This window comes from Bubalus kerabau, chromosome 17 (assembly GCF_029407905.1).
Source record: "Bubalus kerabau isolate K-KA32 ecotype Philippines breed swamp buffalo chromosome 17, PCC_UOA_SB_1v2, whole genome shotgun sequence".
Taxonomy (NCBI): domain Eukaryota; kingdom Metazoa; phylum Chordata; class Mammalia; order Artiodactyla; family Bovidae; genus Bubalus; species Bubalus kerabau.
The window spans coordinates 57,052,576-57,078,321 of record NC_073640.1 but is presented as its reverse complement, the minus strand read 5'-3'; the positions used below and the strand labels follow the sequence as shown (position 1 = coordinate 57,078,321).

The following is a 25,746-nucleotide window of genomic DNA, read 5'->3' as shown; positions in this document are numbered from 1 at the left end:
AATGACAGACCAAGGAGGACATGTCCAGGGAATCACTTCTGGGAAATTCCTGCCAAAAATGCATCTGATCGCCAGGAGACACCAGACAAATCCACATGCAGGGTCATTACACAAAAGAGGCCTGCCCTTTTCAAAGTGTCAGGGTCACAAACATCCAGGAAAGATGGGAAGGGCTCCAGAGTGAAGGAGGTGAGAAAGAGATGATTGAGTTCAACTTCTGGTCTCACATGACATCCCAAGCTGGAAAAATACAGTTGCTGGAGAGGATATGACTAGGACGATTGACGAGACTGAATATGGACTTTAGATTGAATAAGCGTGTGGTGCTAATGTTGAACTTTCTGAATTTTTAAAAAGTATTTTTTTTCTTTACCATTATTTATTAAGCATCAGCTTAATACTGCAGACATTTCAAATCACCAGTCAACAACTCATTCTTCCCCACCCATCCCACCCCAAATTTCTTGATAAAGAGCTCTTCAAATAAAGACACACACTCTTCTCTCCTCTGTATAAAACTTTAGGAAATAAAGGCAAAGGACTACATACATCTTGCTGTAAATGCTGCCCACAGCTATGAGGACAGTGTCTGCCCAAGGCTGCCTTTATTGTCCAGGTCCTGAAAGACTCTTGTTCATGAATTGTCCCTTCACAAAGCAAGTCCACCACTTGCTGGGTTTATCATTCTGAGAGTCAAAAACTTTCTCACAAAGTCTCAGTCCAGCCTCTTGCTTCAGCCGTTGTACGTAGGCCCTCATCACTTTATCGTCCACATTTGCAGGTTTGGGGTAAACGGCATTAAGTGGAAAACCAGGCTCTCCGGGAATGGGAAAATTAGTGATTCCCAGTGTATACATTTCTTTCTCGCCTTGGCTTTTAGAAATGCACTTTTGGAGTTTCTTTAGACACTCAGAAACATAGAGTTATGTATATCAAGGTCCTATCGGCTTCATTCTTAATTTCATAGTTTTTGAAGAAGACATTGGCCTTAAAGTAATAGATAGCTTCATCCACAGTATCTGTCTCTTTTGTCTCTCTAGGGGCAGATCCTTTGAACTGATTTCTGATGGGCAACAGTGCCACGTCTCCAATGAGTTTGGTGTCAGGGTCCATGAAGGAAGAGTAGTAAGCTGGCATCTTGGAGGCGCCCGGGTCTCAACCCCGATGAAGAGAATCTGGTTAGAGCTCAGTGGTTCTGGTCTGGTCAAAAAAATAGTTTTTAACTTAGGTCTTACTCTCTTTTATTTCATTTATTTTTATTTTTAGTCTTTGCTTGGTAGCATGTGAGATCTTAGCTCCCAGACCAAGGATCAAACTTTAGCCCCTGTACTGGGAGTGTGAAATATTAACCACCAGACCACCAGGGAAGTCCTGAATTTCTTGATTTTTGATAACTTCCATGGTTCTGTGAGAAAAAGTCCCTCTTATTTTTAGGGAAGGAACACTGATAGACTGAAAGGTAAAGAAGCATGACTTATTCTCAAAAAGTTCTGAAAAAAATACTATATAGAGAGACAAGGATGGAGGATGGAGTGTGTCAGTTTCCTAGGGCTGCCATATCAAAATGCTACAATCAGGATAGCTTAAAACAATAGAAATATATTCATTCACTTTTTTGAGGCCAAAAGTCTGAAATCAATAGGGCCATGCTTCTGCAGCTTTTAGAGGAAGTCATTCTTGCCTCCTTGCCTCTTCCTAGCTTTTGGTGATTTTTTAATTTATATATTTTTATTTTATTATTTATTTAGGCTGCACTGGGCACCCCACTCCAGTACTCTTGCCTGGAAAATCCCATGGGCGGAGGAGCCTGGTAGGCTGCAGTCCATGGGGTCGCTAAGTGTCGGACATGACTGAGCGACTTCACTTTCACTTTTCACTTTCATGCATTGGAGAAGGAAATGGCAACCCACTCCAGTGTTCTTGCCTGGGGAATCCCGGGGACGGGGGAGCCTGGTGGGCTGCCATCTCTGGGGTGGCACAGAGTCGGACACGACTGAAGCGACTTAGCAGCAGCAGTAGCAGCAGGGTCTTCATCAAGGCGCATCGGATTTCTCGAGCTGGGGCACTCCAGGGCTTCTCTAGTTGCTGTGATGTTAGTTCAAATTCTGGATCGGGAAGAAGATCCCCTGAAGGAGAGCATGGCAACCCCCTCCAGGATTCTTGCCTGGAGAACCCCACGGACAGAGGAGCTTGGCGGGCTACAGTCCAAAGAGTCAGACATGACTGAAGTGACTTAATACACACGCTGCCGGCAAGTGGATCTTAGGTCCCCAACCAAGGACTGAACCTGCAGCCTTTGCATTGGAAGGCAGACTCTTAACCACTGGACCACCAGGGAAGTCTGCTTCCGGTGGTTTGCTGACAAGCCCAGGCTTTCTTTGGCTTACAACCGCACAGCTCCCATTTCTCCCTCTGTCACGTGTGCCTTGGTCTTGATTCACGTGACTGTCTTCTTACAGGACACCAGTCACATGGGATTTGGAGTCCGTTCTACTCCAGTAAAACCTCAACTCAACCGATTCTGTCTGCAACCACTCTTTCCAAATAAGTTCACATTCTGAGCGACTGGGGATTATGACTTCACGACTTCAATATATCATTTTGAGGGGAGGGACACATTTCCTAACAGGAAGAAAAAGGGAGGGCTGGGGAGAAAGAGAGAGAGAGGGAATGATGATTTATTCATGGCAGAAAATTACAGGGATGCAGTTCTTAGTCCTGGTTTGCACCTCAACTGTAAGCTTGAAATTATTTCAAAGTAAGAATTTAACCAGCACAGAGCGGAGAGGATTTCAGGGAAGGGGAGGATGGCCAGATAAGGGCAGAGAAGCAGCTGTTTTGTTGACTTTACATGACGGAAGCCTCTGCACTTTGGTAAAAGTCACCCCGTTTGAGAAGTGGGGACAAGAATCAGATACTGAGAGTTGGAAGAGTGAGTGAAAGGTCTATTTGTCCAAACCCAAGGATGGTGGTTCTTTGAAGGTGTTTAAAACAGGGGAGGGACTTCCCTGGCGGTCCAGTGGTTAAGACACTGCACTTACGCTTCGAGGGGAGCAGGTTTGATTCTTGGTCAGGCAGCTAAGATCTCACATGTCTCCGAGCATGCCAAAAAGTTTTTTAAAAAAAGGAAAGGAGAGGTGGTGGCTGGAGGTGGGGGTCAGGAAGGGAGTCTAAAAAAAACAAGAAATGATTGATGCAAGAGAGACTGTTAAACAGGTTAGTGTGAGATGGAACCTTCCCCAAGTAGGGGAGATGGGACCCCACTGCAGAGAAGGGACTGGCTTTTGGTGGAAGTGTGGCCATTTCCTCCAAGAACAGAAGAGAAAGACAAGTAAATGTTGGCAAAGGCGAATTTCAGGCTGAGATTCTAAAGAAGCAAATTTTAATTTAATTTTATTTTTAAACAAAAATTTATATAGTGCTCACACACCAGACCCTGTCCTAAGCAATTTGCAAATATGACTCATTTTATTTGCAGAAAAAATCCTCAGAGAAAGATATGGTTATAATTTCATCCCCATCTTGCAGATGAGAACCCTGAGGCCCAGAGAGGGGAAGTGTCTTCCTCAGGGTCACACAGCTGGTAAGAGGCAAGTCTTCCTGGAGTTGGGCAGTTGGGCTGCAGAATCCGGACTCAAACCCTACCCCATAATACCTCTGCCTGTCTGGCCTCTGTTCTTAACAAAGGAAGATGTGCGCTCAGCAGTCGGGGATTCGGGCTCGGTGGGGGCACTTGGAGGTTCAAGGACAGTGGAGAATCACCAGCCACAGTCTTGGAGAGGAAAACTTTCTAGAAAAACAGGAGGGTTAGGCATCTGAGGTTTGAGGTTTGTTTTCTGTGAAATCGAGGAGGCTGGCTGTGGGAGTTCTCCCTGCCTCGTGGCTGGCCATGGCATTTGGACGAGCAGCAGGGTGGGGAGGGGGCCCTTCCCCAGGCCCCAGACCATCTGCAAATCCTCCAGGCACTCTGGAATCTGGCGCCATCTGGCCCATTGGTCCTTCCAACCCGCCCACCTGGTGCCGTTGGAGCTGAACGTCCCCAGGCTGAGGGCGAGGGAAGGGCCTGGAAGGGTGTTCACAGGCTGAGGTCCAAAGGAAACAAGTTCCACTCCAGGAGCGGGAGCCCACTGGCTGGGGGTGGGGAGCTGTGGGGACGGAGGGAACGGAGGGAATGAGGGAACGCAGGGCCCAGAATTTGGAAGCTTTGCTTTGAACCCCCAGGACTGAATAGGGGTGGGAGTGGGGGGACAGTGGGGACAGGAGCGGGGGTGGGGCTGTGGCAGGTCCCCACCCACTGTTCTGGCGACTAAGACAGGCCCAGGACTCTGGAGTCAGCCAGATGGGAGTTTGAATGTCAGTGCTGCGAGTTACATCCAAGTTTCTAGATGTAACTTGAGGCTCTGTGGAGGGCTGAATAACGTCCCCCAATGCCAATTGCTATGCTGATCCTGCAAGCGTGTCACTTCCGGTGGCAAAGGACTTCACAGATGTGACCAAGTTAAGGATCTTGAGATGGAGAGAGGAACCTAGATTATCCAGGTGGATACCCAACAGAATCGAGAAGATTCCTTGTAAAGAAAAGAGAGAGGCAGGAGGGTCAGAGTCAGAGAAGGAGGGAAGCCAAGTTCCAAGAGATGCAAGAAAGGGCTCTGGGCCAAGGAATGCAGGCGGCCCCTATACACTAGAAAAGGCAGGAAAGTGACTGGTGCCCGGAGCTCCATAAGGATCATGGCCCTGCTGACCTGCACAGACTGCTCACCTCCAGGACTTAAGACAATGAATGTGTGCTGTTTTAAGCTGCTAAGTTTGTGGTGATTTATTGTTGTGTTGTTGTTGTTATTCAGTCGCTGCTCGGTGTCCGACTCTTGGCTACCCCATGGACTGTAGGATCAGGCTCCTCTGTTCTCTACTGACTCCTGGAGTTTGCTCAAATTCATGTCCATTGAATTCATGTCCAATGAGATGCTGCCTAACCATCTCATTCGCTGCCACCTCCTTCCTTCTCCTTTTGCCTTCAATCTTTCCCAGCATCAGGATCTTTTTCAATGACCTGGTTCTTTGCATCAGGTGGCCAAAGTATTGGAGCTTTAGCTTCAGCATCAGTCCTTTGAATGAATTTACAGTAATTTACTACCATAGCAGAAACTTGGTGGAGCAAGTTTCTTCATCTCCTAGGACCTCAATTTCTCAGTCTGTAAATTGGGGATAACTGAGTCATCACAGCATTGTAATGAAGGGTATTTTTTAAAAATAAACATTTAAATATATATATATGTGTGTGTGTGTGTATGTGTGTGTGTATGTATGTATATGTGTGTGTGCTATGTGCTAAGGTGCTTCTGCTGCTGCTGCTAAGTCGCTTCAGTCGTGTCCGACTCTGTGTGACCCCATAGACAGCAGCCCACCAGGCTCCGCCGTCCCTGGGATTCTCCAGGCAAGAACACTGGAGTGGGTTCCCATTTCCTTCTCCAATGCATGAAAGTGAAAAGTTAAGTGAAGTTGCTCAGTCGTATCCGACTCTTCGTGACCCCATGGACTGCAGTCTACCAGGCTCCTCCGTCCGTGGAATTTTCCAGGCAAGAGTACTGGAGTGGGGTGCCATCTCCTTCTCCGTGCTTCAGTTGTGTCCAACTCTTGGTGACCATATGGACTGTAGCCCACCAGGCTCCTCTCTGTCCATGGGATTCTCCAGGCAAGAATATGGGAGTGGGTAGCCATTCCCTTTTCCAGAGGATCTTCCTGACCCAGGGATCAAACCCAGGTCTCCTGCATTGCAGGTGGGTTCTTTACCGTCTGAGCCACCAGGGAAGCCTTTGTATATTTATTCAGCTACATCAGGTCTTAGTTGCAACACACAGGATCTTTGTTGCAGGGTTTTTAGTTGTGACCCCTGGTCCCCCTGCATTGGGAGCGTGGAATCTTAGCCACTGGACCATCAGGGACCATCTCCATTCTAGAGAAGGAGAAAAAAAAAAAAGAAATGAATAAACTCTGTGGGCGATAAGATGGTGGTAAGTGCCGGTTAGCTAACAAATCAAGAAGGGGGCCTGACAGAGCTGGGGGACTGGGTCAGGGAAACCCTGTAGAGAAAGGGACATTTCAGAAGAGACCTGAAAGACGTGAGAGAGCAAGTCTTGTGGAAATCAGGAAAAAATCTTGGCAGAAGGCTTTAGCAAGTGCAAAGGCCCTGGGGCAGGAGCATGCCTGGAGTTTTCAAGAGAAAAAAGCAAGAAGGCTAGTGTGGCTGGCAGTGAGAAGTAGGGGGAAATAGGGCCAGAGAGATGGCCAGTGGAGGAAAAACAGATTGTCTGAGGCTTTGGGTCCAAGGCAAGGTCTCTGGCTTTTAAAAAATCTTTTGGCCGTGGCATGTGGGATCTTATTTCCCCAACCAGGGATCAAACCTGCATCCCCTGCATTGGAAGTGCAGAGTCTTAACCACTGGACCACCAGGGAAGTCCCAAGGATTCTGGCTTTTATTGGGAGTGAGATAGAGAGAGACACAATCTGACTTCAGTTTTAAAGATTCCCTCTGGCTGCTGAGTGGGGAACACACTGTGAGGAATAAGAGTAAATCCATGATCCCAGTCAAGCTACAATCACAGGAATAATAATAGGGTTTGTTGGAGCAATAAACGAGGCTGTGTTTGTAGAGCAGGTGCCTGGCACATATGTTAGACTCTAATTATTACTGCTGCATTATTATTGTTGTTGCTGTTACTTCTCCCTGTCACAGAAGATTTCAGAGTCATAGCTTACCATGGATTGTCCCCCAGACTGTAAATCCTAGTCTCCAGAGAGAGGAATCATCCTTACCCCCACAGGACCTTCTGTTTCCTTCTCTCACACTCCCTTATTCATCACAATCATGACACTGGACTCCAGTGGTTACTATGGTAACCCAACAATTGTTCCCTGCCCCTTTCTTCATTACCCACTTCTGGTTTTGAGGCTGAAATCAGGGACTCATTTTTCCAGCATTCTTGACTTCTATTCACAGTCATGTGACACCATTATGGCCAAAGAGATGAAAGCAGAAGTCAGCTGAGAAGCTTCTGGTAAACTTTTGCGTCCCTGATAACAAGAATCTTCCTACCTTGATTGTAGATGTGATGGTCAGAGTTGTGGCAGCCATCCTGTGGTCATGAGGCAACAGTCATGACCATGAAAGTCAACACTCTAAGGGATTATGAGGCAGAAAGACCAAGAACCTGGGACATCAGATGTCATTGGACCAATACCTGAAACTACCTTCTTCCAGATTTTGTGTTATGTGAGAAAAATAAGTACCTATTGCCATCAAACACATTCTTTACTGAAGAGAAACTGGCCCAGAGAGCCATGGGCTGAAACTTAGCATTACCCAGACAGTTGTTGGAGGTGCCAGGACAGACGTACAGGAGTGGGTGGGCTCTCAGACCTTAAGACCAGAGAGAACAGCCTCAATTCTTCTTTGGAAAAAAGAATTTGGGGAATGTGAGCTTATAATGTGCCAGGAGCTTCTCCTGAAAAACAAAAATTGGTCTCAGATTCAAAAGATAAAGCCAACAGGCAGAGACACACAGAAAGGACAGAGTCAGAGACAGAACCATTTACATTCCCAGTTGTCCTAAAAGTGCCAACAAACAAACAATAAAACCACCCTGCTCTGCCCACATTGTATTTCCAAGAGCAATTCAGCTTTTTAAAAACAGAAGCCTGGGGTGGGAGGGAGATGTAAGAAAGAGGGAAAATATGCATGCTTACGGCTGATTCACTTCACTGTATGGCAGAATCCAACACAACACTGTAAAGCAATTACCATCCAATTAAAAATTAAAAAACAGAATCCTAAGCTTCTAGACTAAAAGTAAAATAGCCTAATAAATACAGCCTCTTAACTCGGTGCAGTCAATACATAGGGGAAGATGTTTGCTATCACTCTTCCCTGGAAAGAGACTCTATGACATTTACACCAGAATCTACCTGTGACTTGTAGGTCTGGAGCTGGGAAAGGAATATGTATCTTTCTACGAGGTAGACTTCACCTGTGGAAACCATAAACTTCATTTCTCCTGTTGTATCAGTCAGTCGGGGTAACATCAGCTGCTTTAACAAACCAACCCCAAAATGTCTAATGACTCAAACAGTGTTAGGAATTTATTCTTGCTCACATAAAGTCACAGTTGTTCTTCATTGCAGGTGATTTTCCTCAAGGTGTTCTCAAGGAACTCCAAGAACCCGAGTTCCTTCCACCTTCTGGCTCACCCATGTTCAATATTTGGCTTCTGAGGTTCTGGGGGTCATCTCTCTTCCAGCTGGCTTGAAAGAGGAACAGATTTAGAAAATCATGGGCAGGAGGTTTAAATTCCCTTCCTTTCATGTCCTGTGGCTTAGAACTCAGTCATGTGGTCACACTCAAATGCAAAGGAGGCTAGGAAAGTGTCTTCCAGAGGTGTGCAAAGCAAAAGAAGGAATTGGTTTTGCAGAACTACTAGGAATCTGCGTCATGCTGCACAATCCTAAAACAATAATATAAAACACAATTACAGGTAATATAATGATGATGATGCAGTGAAATGCATATTGGTCTAGCTAGCATCCTGTTTAGAACCACTACCTTCATGTTCCTCAGGAAATCATGCCTCTCTCCATCTCCTCCCTGTTATTCCCATGGCATGAACTCTATATCTGGTCCCAGGGTCAGCACACGACCCACTCAGGCACGAACAGCTCAACCTGGGGCTTTTCCTAGAGTGACTCAGAGAGGGGTCTCTCTTTCCTCTTTCCCCTGGATGAATCTGGGAGAACAGAAGCCCAGAGTTGCTGGAACTGTGCTGTGAATACAGCCAATGCCCCAAAAACTCTAGAGACAGAGGGAGACCATTGCTCAGCGCCTGGATTCTGCCATGCCTGAAGTCAGACTATCCTTGAATTCTGTTAGCCAAAAAAATCCCTTTGTAGTGAAAGTCACTCGGTTGTGTACAACTCTTTGCAACCCCATGGACTATACAGTCCATGGAATTCTCTAGGCCAGAATACTGGAGTGGGTAGCCTTTCCCTTCTCCAGGGGATCTTCCCAACCCAGGTCTCCAAAGTTGCAGGTGGATTCTTTACCAGCTGAGCCACAAGAGAAGCCCAAGAATACTGGAGTGGGTAACCTATCCCTTCTCCAGTAGATCTTTCCGACCCAGGAATTGAACCAGGGTCTCCTGCATTTCAGGTGAATTCTTTACCAACTGAGCTATCAGGGAAAACAAAAAGTCCCTTTGTAAGAAAATGTTATTTAATGTGAGCCAGTTTGAACTGTGGTTCTGTTATTTGCAATGGAGATGGCTATATGGCATCACTGACTTGATGGACGTGAGTCTGAGTGAACTCCGGGAGTTGGTGATGGACAGGGAGGCCTGGCGTGCTGCGATTCATGGGGTCGCAAAGAGTCGGACACGACTGAGCGACTGAACTGAACTGAACTGAATGTCCATTTAATTCCCAGATGCTCAGCAGTAAAGAATCTGCCTGACAATTCGGGAGACTTGGGTTCCACCCCTGGGTTGGGAAGATCCCCTAAGGAGAAAGAAATGGCAACCCACTCCAGTATTCTTGCCTGGGAAATCTCATGGACAGAAGAGCCTGGTGGGCTACAGTCCATGAGGTCACAAAAAAGTAGGACACGACTGAGCAGGCATGCATGCAGTAAAACTACTGGCACTCTCAGTATTTCTCTAATTATAATAATGAAAAGTTAAAGGGACTTCCCTGATGGTCCTGGGGTTAAGAATTCACCTTCCAATGCAGGGGACTTGAGTTCATTTCCTGGTCAGGGAACTAAGATTCTACATCTGCATGTGTGCTGAATCGTTTCAGTCTTGTCCAACTCCGTGTGACCCCACGGACTGTAGCCTGCCAGGCTCCTCTGTCCATGGCATTCTCCAGGCCAGAATACTGGAGTGGGTTGCCATGCCCACCTCCAGGGGATCTTCCCGATGCAGAAATGGAACCTGTGTCTGTTACTGCCTCTTACCCGGGCAGGCAGGTTCTTTACCACTAGCGCCACCTGGGAAGCCCCAAGATCCCACATACGGAGGGACACCTAAGCCTGTGCGCCACAGCTAGAGACTCCACGTGCTGCAACTGCTCAGCCTGTGTGCTCTAGAGTCTTGGAGTCACAAAGACTCAACACAGCCTAAATAAACAAACAAATAAGTAAATGTAAAAAAAAAGTAGATGGATTCTGAGTCCATCTGGAAAGTAGAACTGCTAATATTTCTTAACAGATCCTGTGTGATATATAAGCGCACATGAAGACATTTGTCTGGCTACTTCTGCTGTTACCATACACACACACACACATACACAAACACACACATGTACCACACCAACATAAATGCATACAGATATGCACACATACACACGTGTACATATCCAACCATGTACATACGAATACTCATAAATACATATGCATCTATATACACATACACACAAAAATATACACACACATACACACATGTACATACGACGTATGGACATAGACACATGTACACACACACCAGTACACAAGGCACACACATAGAGAGATGTGCTGGGATATTCATAAACATGTCTTCTCTTTTTGAAGGAAAAATGAGGACATGCTATGGTCTTAGGCTTCGGCAGAGGCAGAGGAGAGGGGTGATGGGGTGGGTGCTTTCTATTTTCAATTTTGCTCTGCTTGAATGTCTAACACTGTGCTTACCTTATTTTTAAAGTCCACAGGGGCTATTTCAGCTGTGGGTTAATGGGTCGTTTCTCATTTTCTTCTTTATATGGTTCCTTATTAAATAAAAACCAAACCACCACAACCTAAAAATAAAATGTGTTGGAAGCCAAGACCACATTATTGGCAGCAGCCACAGTGATTCTCTTTTCTTTCTTTTTTTTTCCCCCTTCCTTTTTCTGCATCTCTGATTGCTCTTGTAAATCTGTCACTGAATAAAACACTTTCAGCCATGTTGGAACAGCCCCGTACTCGGCGCCTGTGAGATTGTTTAATCCAGCAGCTGCCTCTCACATTCCTCAGGCTCCAAAAACCGACAAGAGCATCTGCTAAGGATTTATTCAGCCTTGTGACCTAAGAACTTGGTAACAAATGCCAGGGTAACAAGTTTGAGCACAATGGTTTTCTATTCTAGATGGCTTCAGGTTGGCAAGTTCAGAGTATTTCGCTTGTGAGTCTCTCATTTGTGGTAAAAAATGACAAGTTGCACAATTCTGCTCAGAAACTAAAAAAAAAAAACCACCTCACCCCACTGCACCATTTTGACTCCTTCTGGATCTGCATTACCAATATTAGAAATGACAAGAGTTTCACAATTTGATCAGAAATTAAAAAAGAAAAAATTCCCCCACCACACCACTTTGAATCCTTCTGGATCTGTATAACAGAGATTAGAACTGACAGCTGTTTAAAAATTGTTAACAACAATAGCAAGGAAAATTGTTACCAGAGCTGGGACATTGTTGAAAAGCAAGTTGAGACCAGCTCATTTAACAACCATGAAAATGTTAAAAAAAAAAAAATACAGGAATGAATAAGTTTTGGAAATGGAAGGAGGAAGAAAAAAACACATCAATGGAATGATTTCCAATCTATGCATTCAGTCTGTCAGTCAGCATTTTAGACTTCTTGATTTTTTGATTGCATCCAAGCTTTAAAATTCAAATGTATCAAGTTTGCCCCTCATAGTTTCTGAGTTCTGTTTTTCTGCTTAGAAAAAGATTCCACCAACTTCTAAGTACGTGTTTTGTTTGGTTTTGTTTTCTTTTAAGTGCATGCTTTGATTCACCATTTTTTTTTTTTTCGTGGAGTGCTTCATGTCTTCGTGGTTTGCCTTTCAATTTTGGATCCATCTGGATTTCAGTGAAAGGAACACGGAAATCTAGCTTTTATCCCTTCAGTCGCCAAAGAAAGGTTTGGACATGTGATTCTTATCTTGCCTGCTGAATCGCAACACTGCCTTCTTCAAAACTGAAAATCTGGTACTTGTGGGCCCCAAGTGGTTAGGATGATTACCCATTGATGACGCATTTTGTTATCTGATAGGGCTTAATCTTGCCTCCACCATAAATTTTGCTTCTTCAAAACTTATCTGTTACTCTCGTACGGTAACAATTTTCGACAGTTTATCTAGCAAGCATATGTCAATTTTCAGGAGGTGAACAATGGGGAACTTTCATTTTAGAGTCAATAAGAATCTCAGCTGTTCACATCGCTTAGCCTGAATGTCAAAGTCACGGGGAGGCACCAAGCTTATGTCCCCCACAGCATGCCATCACGAGACAGCGGTTACACATTCACTGGCTCTTATAGAATTATTACTCAGGGATCAGAACCTCCTCCAGGACGGCCGTGCCTGAGGTTTACTTGTCATGGAGTTGAGCGTGACAAGGCATGCACTTTGTGGAAATAGTTGGTGGAGTTTTGCAGGCACGGACCTGCCCAGACCAAAAGTGTTTAAAAACTAACCAGCATCCACAGGGATACACCTTCCAAGACAAAGAGGCTTTATAAGAAGTGCAAATATTTGTCCATAAAATGGTAGGAAATGCTGCCAATAACAGCTGAAAAATCTGGTTAACTTAGCAATATCTGTAAATGTGGTTTGGGGGTAATTTCACCTTTTTATTTTTTTTTTTAAGTACAGTGTTGCCTTTCTCTGAGGAATCACCATGACAGCCAGGACCCTGGACACATACAGTAAGTCCCCTACATATGAACAAGTTCCATTCTGAGATCGAGTTCGTAAGTCCAACAAAGACAGTCCAGGTACCCAACTAACACAATCTAGTCTATAATACTATACTATAATAGGTTTCTAATACTTTTGCACAAATGAGGCATTAAAAAGGCACAAAAATAAAGAAAACATTTTTAATCTTACAGTACAGTACCTTGAAAAGTACAATAGTACAGTTCAGCAGCTGGCATACAGGTGCTAGCGTTGAATGAACAAGCAAGAAGAGTTACTGACGGGAGGAGGGAGGAGGGGTGGGAGATGGTAGAGCCGAAGGGTCGTCAGCAATAGGAGACGGAGGGCGAGATGCAATTTCACACACACCCGGCGTTGACGGGACACACGTTGGGACACGCATCTTTGAAAGTTCGCAACTTGAAGGCTTGTATATAGGGAACTTACTGTATTCTAAAAAACCGATTGCTCAGAACAGTGGGGCTCAGTTTTGTGTGCTCTCCGCACCACCCCACTTCCATTTTGGTCCAACCAACCACGCCCCCAAATTTCTCCATAAACTTCCTGCGCACAAGGTTCCACCCTTTGAGGGTGTGATGGATTCTGTGTGTTCGAGGTCAGTGCCCTTGTCAATACGTGAAGACGAGGACTTTTCCAGTGGGCAAATGTGTGACGCTGGCGGAACTCACAGTTGTCTACACCCCGTTGTGGCTTTATACACAGGTTCTGGAACCTTCTTTCCACCAGGTCTTCCTTAACACCAACTGCACTTTCCTCACCTGCATGAACCAGCCTCAGTTCTGGGCTGTTTCGTCTGTTAGAAAATGACCCAATGTGATGCTAAAAAGTTTGTAGGAAGTGAAAATGTTAGTCGATCAGTTGAGTCCGACTCTTTGTGACCCCTTGGACTGTAGTCCGCCAGGCTCCTCTGTCCGTGGGATTCCCCAGGCAAGAATACTGGAGTGGGTTTCCATGCCCTCCTCCAGGGGATCTTCCTGACCCAGGGAATGAAAAAAGGTCTCCTGCATTATAGGTGGATTCTTTACTGTCTGAGCCACCAGGGAAGCCCCCTTGAAGGAGTTACCACGGGATTCATTTAAGACTACGTTGCAGGAGAAAACTGCTAGCAACAGGTTCCCTGGGAGCCCAAAAAAAAGTCATTTTGAACATTTGACAGCTATTGCCAAATGGCCTTTAAACCAGTTCACACTCCCACTAACAGTGAGTGACACCGTTTCATCACACCCTGGCCAGCACTGGCTATTACACAATTTTGAACGTTTCTCAGTCAGATTCGTGGACAAAGGAAGGTCCTCGTTGTTTTCTAGACTCTTGGCTCTATTCCATTGATCTCTCAGGTCATCCTTATCTCAGTCAATTCTTATCTCATGACTGTTTCTTTAGCTGGGCTTCCCATGTGGCGCAGTGGTAAATAATCCACCTGCTACCGCAGGACACTCAAGAGGCGCAGGTTCCATCCCTGGGTCGGGAAGATCCCCTAGAGGAAGGAATGGCAACCCACTCCAGTATTCTTGCCTGAGAAATCCCATGGACGGAGGAGCCTGGTGGGCTACAGTCCATGGGGTCGCCAAGAGTCCTACAAGACTGATCAAGCACGCACTCTTTCTGTAAGTGTGATGTTGAGCCTCTTTTTATGCGTTTACTGTGGAAACTTGTTTTTCAATAAACTTCCAATTCGAGGTTTTTGCCTATTTTTCTCAACTGTTCTTTCTCTTGATCATTTAATGAGCACGAAAAGGGAGGCACGAAATCTCTATTTGTCCCCAATTTGTCACTACCTTTTGATTTAATGTTATTTTTTTTCCCCTCAGGTAATAACTTTAACTTTTCTGTTAGTCACAGTGCTGAAGAAGCAGGCTTTCTTTGATGGTTTTGGGTTACAGCAGACTGGAGCCCCTTGCTGGGTCTCAGGGTTGCCTACATTTAAGTAAGATCTTTGCACTTTGCAAGTCCACTCAGCTTTGACAATCTTCCTCCCCTCCAGACAATGTGGATAAAAGGGAACCCTCCTACATGGTTCGTGGGAATGTAAACTGGTGCAGCCATTGTGGAGAGCAGTATGGAGGTTCCTCAGAAAACTAAAAATACAATTACCATATGACCCAGCAATCCCACTACTGGGCATATATCTGGAGAAAACTCTAATTCTAAAAGATATATGCCCCCCAGTGTTCACAGCTGCACTGTTTCCAATAGCCAAGACACAGAAGCCACCTAAATGTCCATTGACAGATGATTGGATCAAGAAGATACACATAATGGAATACGACTCAGCCATAAAAAAGGATGAAATAATGCCCTCTGCAGCAACATGGATGGAACTAGAGATGCTCTGCTGCTGCTGCTGCTGCTGCTAAGTCGCTTCAGTCGTGTCCGACTCTGTGCGACCCCATAGACTGCAGCCCACCAGGCTCCCCCGTCCCTGGGATTCTCCAGGCAAGAACACTGGAGTGGGTTGTCATTTCCTTCTCCAATGCATGAAAGTGAAAAGTGCTCATACTAAGTGAAATAAGTTGGGAAGAGAAAGACAAATACCATATGATATCACTTATATGTGGAATCTAAAATATGACAATTTAACCTATCAATGAAACAGACTCAGGTTTGTTATTGCCAAGGAAGAGGGGCCTAGGGGAGGAATGGAGTGGGAGGTTGGGGTTCGAAAATGTAAGCTATTGTTTATGGACTGGATAAACAACCAGTTTACTTTGTTTATTTTTGCAAGTAAAATTTTGCAATTTTATTTTCCACGTTTGATCCGTCTGGAATTTATTTTGGTATCAGGAGTGAGCTGTTTTTTCCCCAGTTACCTATTGTCCCAAGACCACTTTCTGCATAATTCCTCTTTCCCACGCCAGTTTGAAACTCCACCTGTACTGCACTCTTTGTAGATTTTGGTCGCTCTGTTTCTTCAGTCTGTACCAAACTATTGTTATTATCGCAGGCTCATCATACAGTTTAATATTTATCAGATAAACAGTCCTGCAGCCAGGCCTCTTGCACGACTGACCTATCTCTCTGTTTTCTGCGTGTTTATTTTGGATGTTTCCCTCCCTATTCCTACATGTTGACAGTTTTAAAAACAGCCAGCCTGCCCTCATAGGAAATGCTTCAGTTAAGGGTGTACAGAATCATGGAAAAACAGTGGGAGGGAAAGTTTTGCTTCAGAGATTTGCCCTTGAACGTTCTGTAAGTACTCACATTTCTTATCAAGTGTGAAAGTCACAGGGGAAACACCCAGAACAAGCCTGGAGCGTGAGAGCAGGCCTTAATCTCTGACATTAGCTACACATTGACCAATGTTCCACACCGTTCCCACTGAGGTGGGGGCCCCAGGACTTGACTTTACTTGAGCTGACCAGACTTGTACTCTCTGCAAACCCTCTTGCTTTTCCAGTTTTGCAAGAATAGAAGAGCCCAGGCCGGAATTTTAAAAACTGACCCTTGGGAAGCTTAAAAACTTTACAACTGAAAACACGTTGATGAAAAAGAAAAAAAAACAACAACTCAAATACACATCGAAAGAGGACAGCAAAAGCGTTCTTCCAAGATCTGCAGCACGGCTTGTTTACTCGGCAGCCAGAGATGATGTGGTGTCTGCAGCCAACGAGGGCATTTGGCATCGTGGCTTTTTTTAGGGGGTGAGGGGGCTTCACCCCGAGGCATGTGGGATCTTATTTCCCTGACCAGGGAGGGAACCTGTGCCCTCTGCGCTGGAAGGGCGGAGTCTTAACCACTGGATTGCCAAAGAAGTCCCTTGTGGCTTTTTTTAATATAGGGAAAAGTATAAAGGAGAGTCTCTATAGTACCACCTCCCCCTGAAAAGGTCCATGATCTAGAGTTTTTTTACTACAATTTTTTAAAATAGCATTGAAATTTACAAGACATAAAATTAACCATTTTAAAGTGTCCAGTTCATTGGCATTTAGCAATCACAGTTTGGGGCAACCACCACCTCTATCTAGATCCAGAATATTTTCATCACCCCAAAAGGAAACCCTGAACTCATTAAGCAGTAGAAGTGTGACAGTCTTAGAGGAACCCGTTCACCCTCCCTGCAGCCCTGACAACCACTATCTACTTTCTGTCTCTACAGATTTCCCAGTTCTGGGCATTTCATATAAATAGAATCACACAATATGTGGCCTTTTGTGCCTGGCTTCTCTTACTTTCCCTTCTCCAGGGGATCTTCCCAACCCAGGGATCGAACCCAGGTCTACTGTATGGCAGGTGGATTCTTTACCAGCTGAGCCACAAGGGAAGGCCAAGAATACTGGAGTGGGTAGCCTATCCCTTCTCCAGGGAATCTTCCTGACCCAGGAGTTGAACCGAGGTCTCCTGCATTGAGGTTCAGCCACATGTAGTGTATGTCAGCACTTCACATCATTTTATGATGGAATATTGACTGCTTAAAAAAACACCCATTATGGGACTTCCCTGGTAGCCTAGTAGTTAGGACTCCCGAGCTTATACTGCAGGTGGCATGGGTTTGATCCCTGATTGGGGATCTAAGATCCCTCAAGCTGCAGGTCCAACCAAACAAACAAAACATCCAATATGAGTGCATGGTTAGAAACTGACAAAGTACAAGCAGTCAAAATAAAGTATGGACAGCTGCAAAGCCCCCCTTATACCCCCTTCACCTGGCCTCCAGTGTCCTCCACCCAGTCCCAAGCTCTAAGGGTGAGCATGTGAGGTTAGTCACTCAGTCATGTCTGACTCTTTCGATCCTATGGACTATAATCCCCCAGGCTCCCCTGTCCATGGAATTTTCCAGGAAAGAACAGTGGAGTGGGTTGCCATTTCCTCCTCCAGGGGATCTTCTCGACCCAGAAGTTGAACCCACGTCTCCTGTGTCTCTTGCATTGCAGGTGGCTTCATTACCAGCTGAGGCATTGGGGAAGCCCCATTCCCATTCTAAGGGTAATCACTATCAAATAAATGTATGTACCTGTACCTTCCTAAAACAAATATGTTTGTATGCATTTATTAACATAAAAACGTGTGTTTATTTCTTCTGATAAAATATTCAACAAAAGAGATCCTAAAGCATCTTTTTTTTTTTCTTTTTTGGCACCATGGTTTGTTCACTGAATAATATGGCTTGGATGAAACTTACTTCTGCAAGGTGGATGCCGAAGGGGATGGGCAGGGGATGGGCAGGGTACAGAATAGAGTTTGGTGGGGTGAGCCTTAGGCGTTTAGGGGGCTGCACAGGTGGATTCCATTTGTGAAAATGGATCCAGCTGAACACGTATGATGCACCTACCTTTCAAGAAAAAGGTTTTAAAAATATGGCCTGACAATCAGCGCTCAGAGATCCATTTTATCTTGACAACCGCACAGTGCTCTTTTCTATGGTGTCACATAAATCTTTGGAAGACTATTTCCAGTTTCCACCTCCCTTTTACAAAAGCGCTATAATCAGCAGTCCTGGCATCTCTCAGCACAGTTTGATGAGTGTATTTGGCCAGAACCATGTCACTCTCAGGAGGATGTACTGATTTCCATGCCTATTAAGAACATTTGGGTAGAGTCTGCTAAGTTGCAGGTTTTTCCCTTTCAGCACTTTGAACGCATCATGCCATTCTCATTAAAAAAAAACAAACAAACAAGGGATAGCTGGTAGCCTGCTCCCCCAAACCCTCTCCAGCACTGGGCACCCCTAAACTTTTGCATTATTGCCCAGTTGTTATGTGAATGATGAGATCGCATGACTGTTTGGCTTTGCACTTATTTTAATCATGCATGGAAGAGGTGGGGGAGTAGGGTGGCATCTTGGGTAACAGCCTATCTTGGAAGCCCGGGCTCCAAACCTGGGCTGTGTCATTTGCCAGTGGAGTGAACTTAGCCTGGTTATTGACCTGTAGATGATGTTTCCTCGTCTATAAAAATGGGGAGGAACATAATAGCACCTCCCTCCCCATTATTATTATTATTATTTTTAGGCTTAAATAAGATATTGTGCAGAGTACAATATGCAGAGTACTTATATGCAGAGTACATCATGAGAAACGCTGGGCTGGAAGAAGCACAAGCTGGAATCAAGATTGCCGGGAGAAATATCAATAACCTCAAATATGCAGATGACACCACCCTTATGGCAGAAAGTGAAGAGGAACTCAAAAGCCTCTTGATGAAAGTGAAAGAGGAGAGTGAAAAAGTTGGCTTAAAGCTCCACATTCAGAAAACGAAGATCATGGCATCTGGTCCCATCACTTCATGGGAAATAGATGGGGAAACAGTGGAAACAGTGTCAGACTTTATTTTGGGGGGGCTCCAAAATCACTGCAGATGGTGACTGCAGCCATGAAATTAAAAGACGCTTACTCCTTGGAAGGAAAGTTATGACCAACCTAGATAACATATTAAAAAGCAGAGACATTACTTTGCCAACAAACGTTTGTCTAGTCAAGGCTATGGTTTTTCCAGTGGTCATGTATGGATGTGAGAGTTGGACTGTGAAGAAAGCTGAGCACCAGAGAATTGATGCTTTTGAACTGTGGTGTTGGAGAAGACTCTTGAGAGTCCCATGGACTGCAAGGAGATCCAACCAGTCCATTCTAAAGGAGATCAGTCCTGGGTGTTCTTTGGAAGGAATGATGCTAAAGCTGAGGCTCCAGCTCATGCGAAGAGTTGACTCATTGGAAAAGACTCTGATGCTGGGAGGGATTGGGGGCAGGAGGAAAAGGGGACAACAGAGGATGAGATGGCTGGATGGCATCATGGACTCGATGGACGTGAGTTTGAGTGAACTCTGGGAGTTGGTGATGGACAGGGAGGCCTGGCGTGCTGCGATTCATGGGGTCGCAAAGAGTTGGACACGACTGAGCTACTGAACTGAAGATATTGTGGCTTCCCTGGTGGCTCAATGGTAAAGAATCCGCTTACAATGCAAGAGATGTAGGTTTGATCCCTGGGTTGGGAAGATCCCCTGGAAAAGGAAATGGCAACTCACTCCAGTATTCTTGCCTGGGAAATCCCACAGACAGAGGAGCCTGGCGGGCTACAGTTCAAGGGGTTGTGCAAAAGAGTCAGACACAACTGAGCGACTAAAGAACAATTACTTCTCTTTTTATCTAAACGCTTATTAATTTCTTTTTAAATGTACGACTGTGATCCTTCTGAAAGATAATGGCATACAAAGCAGGAAGTAGAGAACCCGGCTTTAGTAAAGAACTTTAGTCCTTTATTCCAAATGGCTGTCCAGTTTTCCTAACACTAGCTATGCTTAGAAAATCCTCTTTCTCCCCTGCTAACTCAAAATAAATTTCTACTTCTGGACTCATTATTCTGTCCCACTGTTTTGTTGGTCTATTTCATTCCTTTTTTTAATTAAAGAGCATAATTGATTTACAATATTGTGTTACTTCCAGTTTTCCAGTAGTCATGTACGGATTTGAGAGTTGGACCATAAAGAAGCTGAGCGCTGAAGAACTGATGGTTTTGAACTGTGGTGCAGGAGGAGACTCTTTAGAGTCCCTTGGACACCAAAGAGATCGAACCAGTCCATCCTAAAGGAAATCAGTCCTGAATATTTATTGGAAGGACTGATGCTGAAGCTGAAGCTGAAGCTCCAATACTTTGGTCACCTCATGCGAAGAGTCAACTCATTGGAAAAGACCCTGATGCTGGGAAAGATTGAAGGCAGGAGAAGAAGGGGGCAACAGAGGATGAGATGGTTGGATGGCATCACTGATTCAACGGACATGAGTTTAAGCAAATTCTGGGAGATAGCGAAAGACAGGAAAGCCTGGTGTGCTGCAGTCCGTGGGGTCTGTCTTGTTTCTGGCTGTCTCAAGGTAGATGACCAATAAATTTTGGCTAAACAGAGTCATGGATGGATGACCAAACTGTACCTTCTGTCCCTCCTGTCTGTGTGCAAGCTGCTCCTCCCAGCATCGCCCCACCCCCACCCTCTTGCCCGGGAGGCACCTCTGGCCGGGCCTTGCTCCAAGGTACACCACAAACAGAACACTGCCCCATCCCACAGACAGTCTGAGAGGCTTCCTTGGAGACTTCCCCGTACCCCACGGAGCCCCACCCCTGGGTCTTCCCCCACCTCGGGTCATGTTCCCCCCACTACCAGTCTTTCCTGGTGGATTGGGTCTAACTGGAGGGAGTGACTGCTCCTGGGAGGTACTTAAAGATCTTGGCCAAATCCGGCTTTCCCCCGCGAGGGGTGGAGGCGAGGACTCAATAAATTAACCTCTGACCGGGGTCTTTGTGCTCACACTCCAGGGTGTAATTAGCTCCCCTGTCCTCAGAGTCCAGCTTCTTTGGTCTCCAGGGCATCACGTGACTCTGGTACAGTGATCACCATGGTTCAGGGGTCCCTAACAGGGGAGGGGCTTGGGCAGAGGAAATTTAACTCGATTGTTTGCTGAAAAAAACCTCAATTTCTGTCTGAGGGGAAGAGAGGATTTTCATCTTCTAGCTGCTTTTACAAGTAAACTCGCCCTTTCAGGTAATCCATACCACCTGTTACCTGTCCTAGGAACCTCTAGAAACCCCAGGATCTGGGGTTGGGGGGGGCGGAGTTTTCACATTGGTGGCAGGTCATATAGCAATGGGGACAGATATCTTGATGACTTTCTCTCATGGAAAATTGACGATTCTTCCAGCTTGAACCCAGGTTTGACAAGAGCTCACGCTGGGGCTTCCCAGGCGGCACTAGTGGTAAAGAACTGGCCTGCAATGCAGGAGCTGTAAGAGACGAGGGTTCAATCCCTGGGTTGGGAAGATCCCCTGGAGGAGGGCATGGCAACCCACTCTAGTATTCTTAGCTGGAGAATCCCATGGACAGAGGAGTCTGGAGGGCTACAGTCCATAGGGTTGCAAAGACTCAAATACGACTGGAGCAACTTAGCATGCACACACCCCAGGCTGGGAGTCTAGGACAGTGTGTATCATTCAGTGTGGGGGGAACCCTTTCCTCAAATGAAACAGTTCATGTCACTTGCATCTATAAGAGACTCAACAATCACTTAGTTTGCTGAACTTTATTTGATGACATGTACATCTACATTTACTAATCATGGTGTCAATTTGTTCACACAATGAAGCCCTAATGGACCTGATTTTGAAATCAGGAGCTGGAGAGCCACAAGCTTGAAAAGCCAGTTTACTCCCGTGTTTTGTTTTGCTTCGATCGACCCAAGGATAACCGTGATACACACAGATGAAGAGCTGCAAATGGAAACCGTTTCCTTTTTTCCTGCATCCTCAGACTCATCCAGAATTTTGAAATGAATTGCCATGAGAAACCTGCTGAATCACTAACGACATCTAATAACTGTTCACATCCTTTATCACAAAAACGTTAAGTCACAAGATAGACCACAAAACAGAATATGAATTACTGTGCGCCGTGTTGATACGTTTTGCCATCAAACAACGCAGCATCACAGTAGGACAATAACATGTGGATTACCAAGGGATTCTTTCAGAGTGTTTGTTTCATGACAGGGCATTTGCCGGACCAACTTCTCCCACTTGGAACCTTTCCTATCAGCTGCATTTACAAGAAAATTAGATTATATGCAAATAGTGAAATCAACAAAATGGATACCTGTACCAAAACACTGATGAACAAAAGGTAATATTTTGAGTCTCTGGTGTGACTTGTTTGGCTTATGATACATTCAAATAGTCACTTTTTAAAAAATAAATATGTGAAAAAGTAGATTCGGATTACTTCTTTGAGCACACCTTGGGCTTCTCCAGGATACTGTCTGGAAATCATTGAGCTCGGATAACCTGGCCCTCCCCCTCCTCCTGCACGCACAGGAGACAAGGCATTCTGGTCTATTCAGAGGGCACAAATGATCAGCCAATTTTTAAAGAATATTTTCCCATCTCTTCCTATAATGGGAGATTTGGTCTTCAGCCTCAAAGAGAGTCTGGGAGGGGCATGGGATGGAAGTAGAGCCAGGGAACCCAGGAATGGCAGACTCCTGCCCCCCCCATCACTCTTTTCTGGCTGCAGATTTCCTGCAAGGGTTTCACCCACATGGGAATCCAAGTACCAGTTTTAGTAACAGAACCTTAAAGCAAACACTTCAAGGCGTAAGTGGGTAGGGACCTTACCACCGTCCGGTTAGAGAACTGGAGGATGGACACTGAAAAGTAGTGGGAGTGAGGAAGTGAGGTCTGCAGGGACGCTCCTGACTTAACTTACCCAGTGGTCGAAGCAGAGAGGATATTAGGGAGCAAAGGGCTGCCGACCTCTTTACCTCGCCAGGCCCTGAAGAGAGAGGTTGGCTCACCATCCAGAAAAGGAAGCAGGGAATGGGGGAGAAAGGCCAAACATAAGCGACCATAACAGTGAACCAGCCTGTGAGTCACAGTGAATGTTCTAGAACTTTTCCAATGTACTTCATGACTCTCCATCCTCTGAGGCTGTGTCTAGGAGGAGGTGAAAAAGCAGGACCAGGCGAGGAAAAAAAAGCACGGGGCTATGCCTCCCTCCCTAACTCCTTCCACCTAAGACCTTACACACCCTTTACCTCTGAGAGTCCGATCTCTACAAAGTGAGTTCCTAAAACAATCAAAGGTCAACAAGAGCAACTTTGTTCCCAACTTGGAGCCTCTTTCTTCTTCAACTGCTCAGGTGCAGATGGTCCCCGTTGTGTTCTGTGGATAAGTCAGAACAGCTCAAGAGGAGAAGCAGGGTGTGTTGGGAAAGATTTTTCACTTCCTGAGACTTTCTAAGTCTTTGAACATGTTGATCTCCCAACCAGGCCTCCAGAAAACTCCAGCTTCAAGGCCTCTACTCTGACAAACATGACCCCAAACAATGCCACCCTTATTGAGGGAGATGGGTCAGATGAAGGGAGAGATGACTGGAGAGTACCACGGAGACACACTCATCTACAAGGGATGGCTGAGTGGGTTTGCTCTGACCTGTCTCCACAGGTGTCCCCAAGTGTCGGCCTTCAGGGGCTCCTAGGAGGCGGGGGTCAGGGCTCTCGGCCTCTGAGGCCTCAATTGGTGGCTCACCTGCTTCCTCCACTGCACTGGGGTCCTCACCCACCATCTGACTCTCTGCCCCCTTGGGTTCCTGTGCCCCGGCCTTCCCCTGCTGCTCCTCCCCCTCCATCCACTTGTTGACACAACCCAAATGACTTCTGCCATCATTCTCACCACTGGAGGCACGTGGAGGGCCCTGTGGCTTGGCCTCTGGACCCTGTGAGGCTGAGGTTGGTGACTCATGGGGCTGGGGGTCCCCAGGGGCCTTCTGGTCCGGTGCATCCCGGCCGGAGCCTGGCCCTTTCTTTGAAACCTCTGGCTTCTTCCTGGGGTCTTCCGAATTGACAAGGACATAAGAGACAGGGCCCAAGCTCACCTTCTTTTTCTTCCTCATGTGGGCAGGGCTCTTTGCCGAGGCCCAGCCCATGGCCTTCTTCTTCGGGGGGCCCTCCAGACCACCATCTTGATCTGACTCAGAGGCAACTCCCCGGCTTGCAGCTACATGAAGCAGGTTGCTGGGAAACTTCCAGGCATATTTTACTGGGGCCTTCTTCAAAGCCGACCCCTCCTGCTTCACACATGGCTTTTTGTTGTTCCTGACATGTTCTAACGTCTCCCTATTTTTATCATCATCAGCTTCAGGATGCTTCAAGGAGGCCGAGCTGTGGGAATGGCTGCCTTGGGATTTCTTCCAGGGCACTGGTTCCTGCTTGGGAGTTTTTTTCTGCTTCTTCCTCCTGGAGTGAGGAAGAGCTCCAGCCTTTCAAACCAAAGGTTTAGGACCATCACCCCCATCTGCCACGTCATTCCAGCCATCCGGGTTCTCCATCTGCAAGGCAGAGCCCCTCTCTGCAGCCCTCCCTGGCTCCTTCTTGACCTTCCTCCCTGCTGCTGAAGCCAAGGATGCTACCGCTTGGGCCTTGGCAAGATCTTGCGCCCTAGCTTCCTCCTGGCTGCGCATTTCGGCAACCATATAGTAGATGATTTGCACCACAGCTCCCAGAAACACGCCCAAAGCTTCTGCCCAGTTCTCGGTGGACCGATTCTGGGTCTGGGGTGGTGAGGCCCTGCTGAGTTCAAGCAGGCGCACCACATCCTCCAAGGTGCGCTCCTCCACGTCCAAGAATTCATTCAGGTTTTTTAAGAACTCAGCATCCTGGGTGGGGTCCCTACAGACCACTCTCCAGATGCCCCCCCTTCCTGGGAACTCTCGGGGTATGGCCCTCAGATTCACACCCTCCCCGACCTCAACGAGGGCAGCTTTGGCATTTTCTTCCCTCAAAAAAATCTTGTTGAGCACGGAGTACGGGCCCAGCGGGGAGAGGACCCCATTCAAGGTCTCCTCGATTTCCGCTTGGCCACAGTCCTCTGGAATGCCCGTGACCAACAGGGACCTATGGATGTCCGCTTCCACCCCCCGGCACCAGTCCTCCAAAAGGTTCACCGCCATGGTCGTGGACACCGCGGGGCTCGATTCCCAGGTGTGCTGAAGCGTCTACGAAGCGGACCGAGCCTGCAGCGGTCCCTCAGCAGCAATCCTGAAAGGTGACAGGAGAGGGCGGTCAGAGAGCCGATAAACACGACCAGGCTCAGAGATCTCAGCTGCCCCCTCCAAGGTGGGCCTGCAAGAGGCCTCGCGCTTTCCCAGGGCCTTCCTCCCCAAACCGGGCCCCGGGTGCTCACACGTGTCCTGAAATCTGCCGAAAACCGCGCTCAGCCCCTCCCACCGGGCCTGGGGACAGGGATAAGGCAGCCCCGCCTCTGGACGCCCAGACGAACCACAGAGAAGCCGCCGGGCTGGCCAGGTGCCAGCTCGGGCCGCTCCAGCACGGATGCTGTGGACGAATGGGCCGGGACGCCAGCGTCCGCCCCTCCTAGGATTCCCGGCGCCTCGGCTAGGTCCCAGTAACCGCGCGGAGCCGAGGCAGGCATCTCAGGGCGCGCTTGCTCCCGCCATCTGCCCGCGGTCTCCATGGCAACCGGTGGTTGCTTCCGAGCGCGTGGGCTACGCAACTGGGCCTGAGGAGCCGCTGGGAACGCGACTGTTAAC

General features: G+C 46.7%; 1 protein-coding gene, 1 non-coding gene and 1 pseudogene across 2 annotated transcripts; all 3 read right to left on the bottom strand.

Moving 5' to 3' along the window:
* Positions 1-605: 605 nt before the first annotated feature.
* LOC129632001 (actin-related protein 2/3 complex subunit 3-like) lies at positions 606-1,137 on the bottom strand (annotated as a pseudogene).
* A 5,243-nt stretch (positions 1,138-6,380) lies between these two features.
* On the bottom strand, positions 6,381-6,453 carry TRNAG-UCC (transfer RNA glycine (anticodon UCC)). The gene has a single exon. It is a non-coding gene; the product is annotated as a tRNA-Gly (tRNA).
* Positions 6,454-23,325: 16,872 nt separating this feature from the next.
* PNMA8A (PNMA family member 8A) lies at positions 23,326-25,226 on the bottom strand. The gene is given in 2 exon segments (XM_055551177.1): positions 23,326-23,360; positions 23,727-25,226. Coding segments are annotated over 2 exon segments (1,455 nt in total). The 5' UTR covers positions 25,147-25,226.
* Between the last annotated feature and the right edge of the window lie 520 nt (positions 25,227-25,746).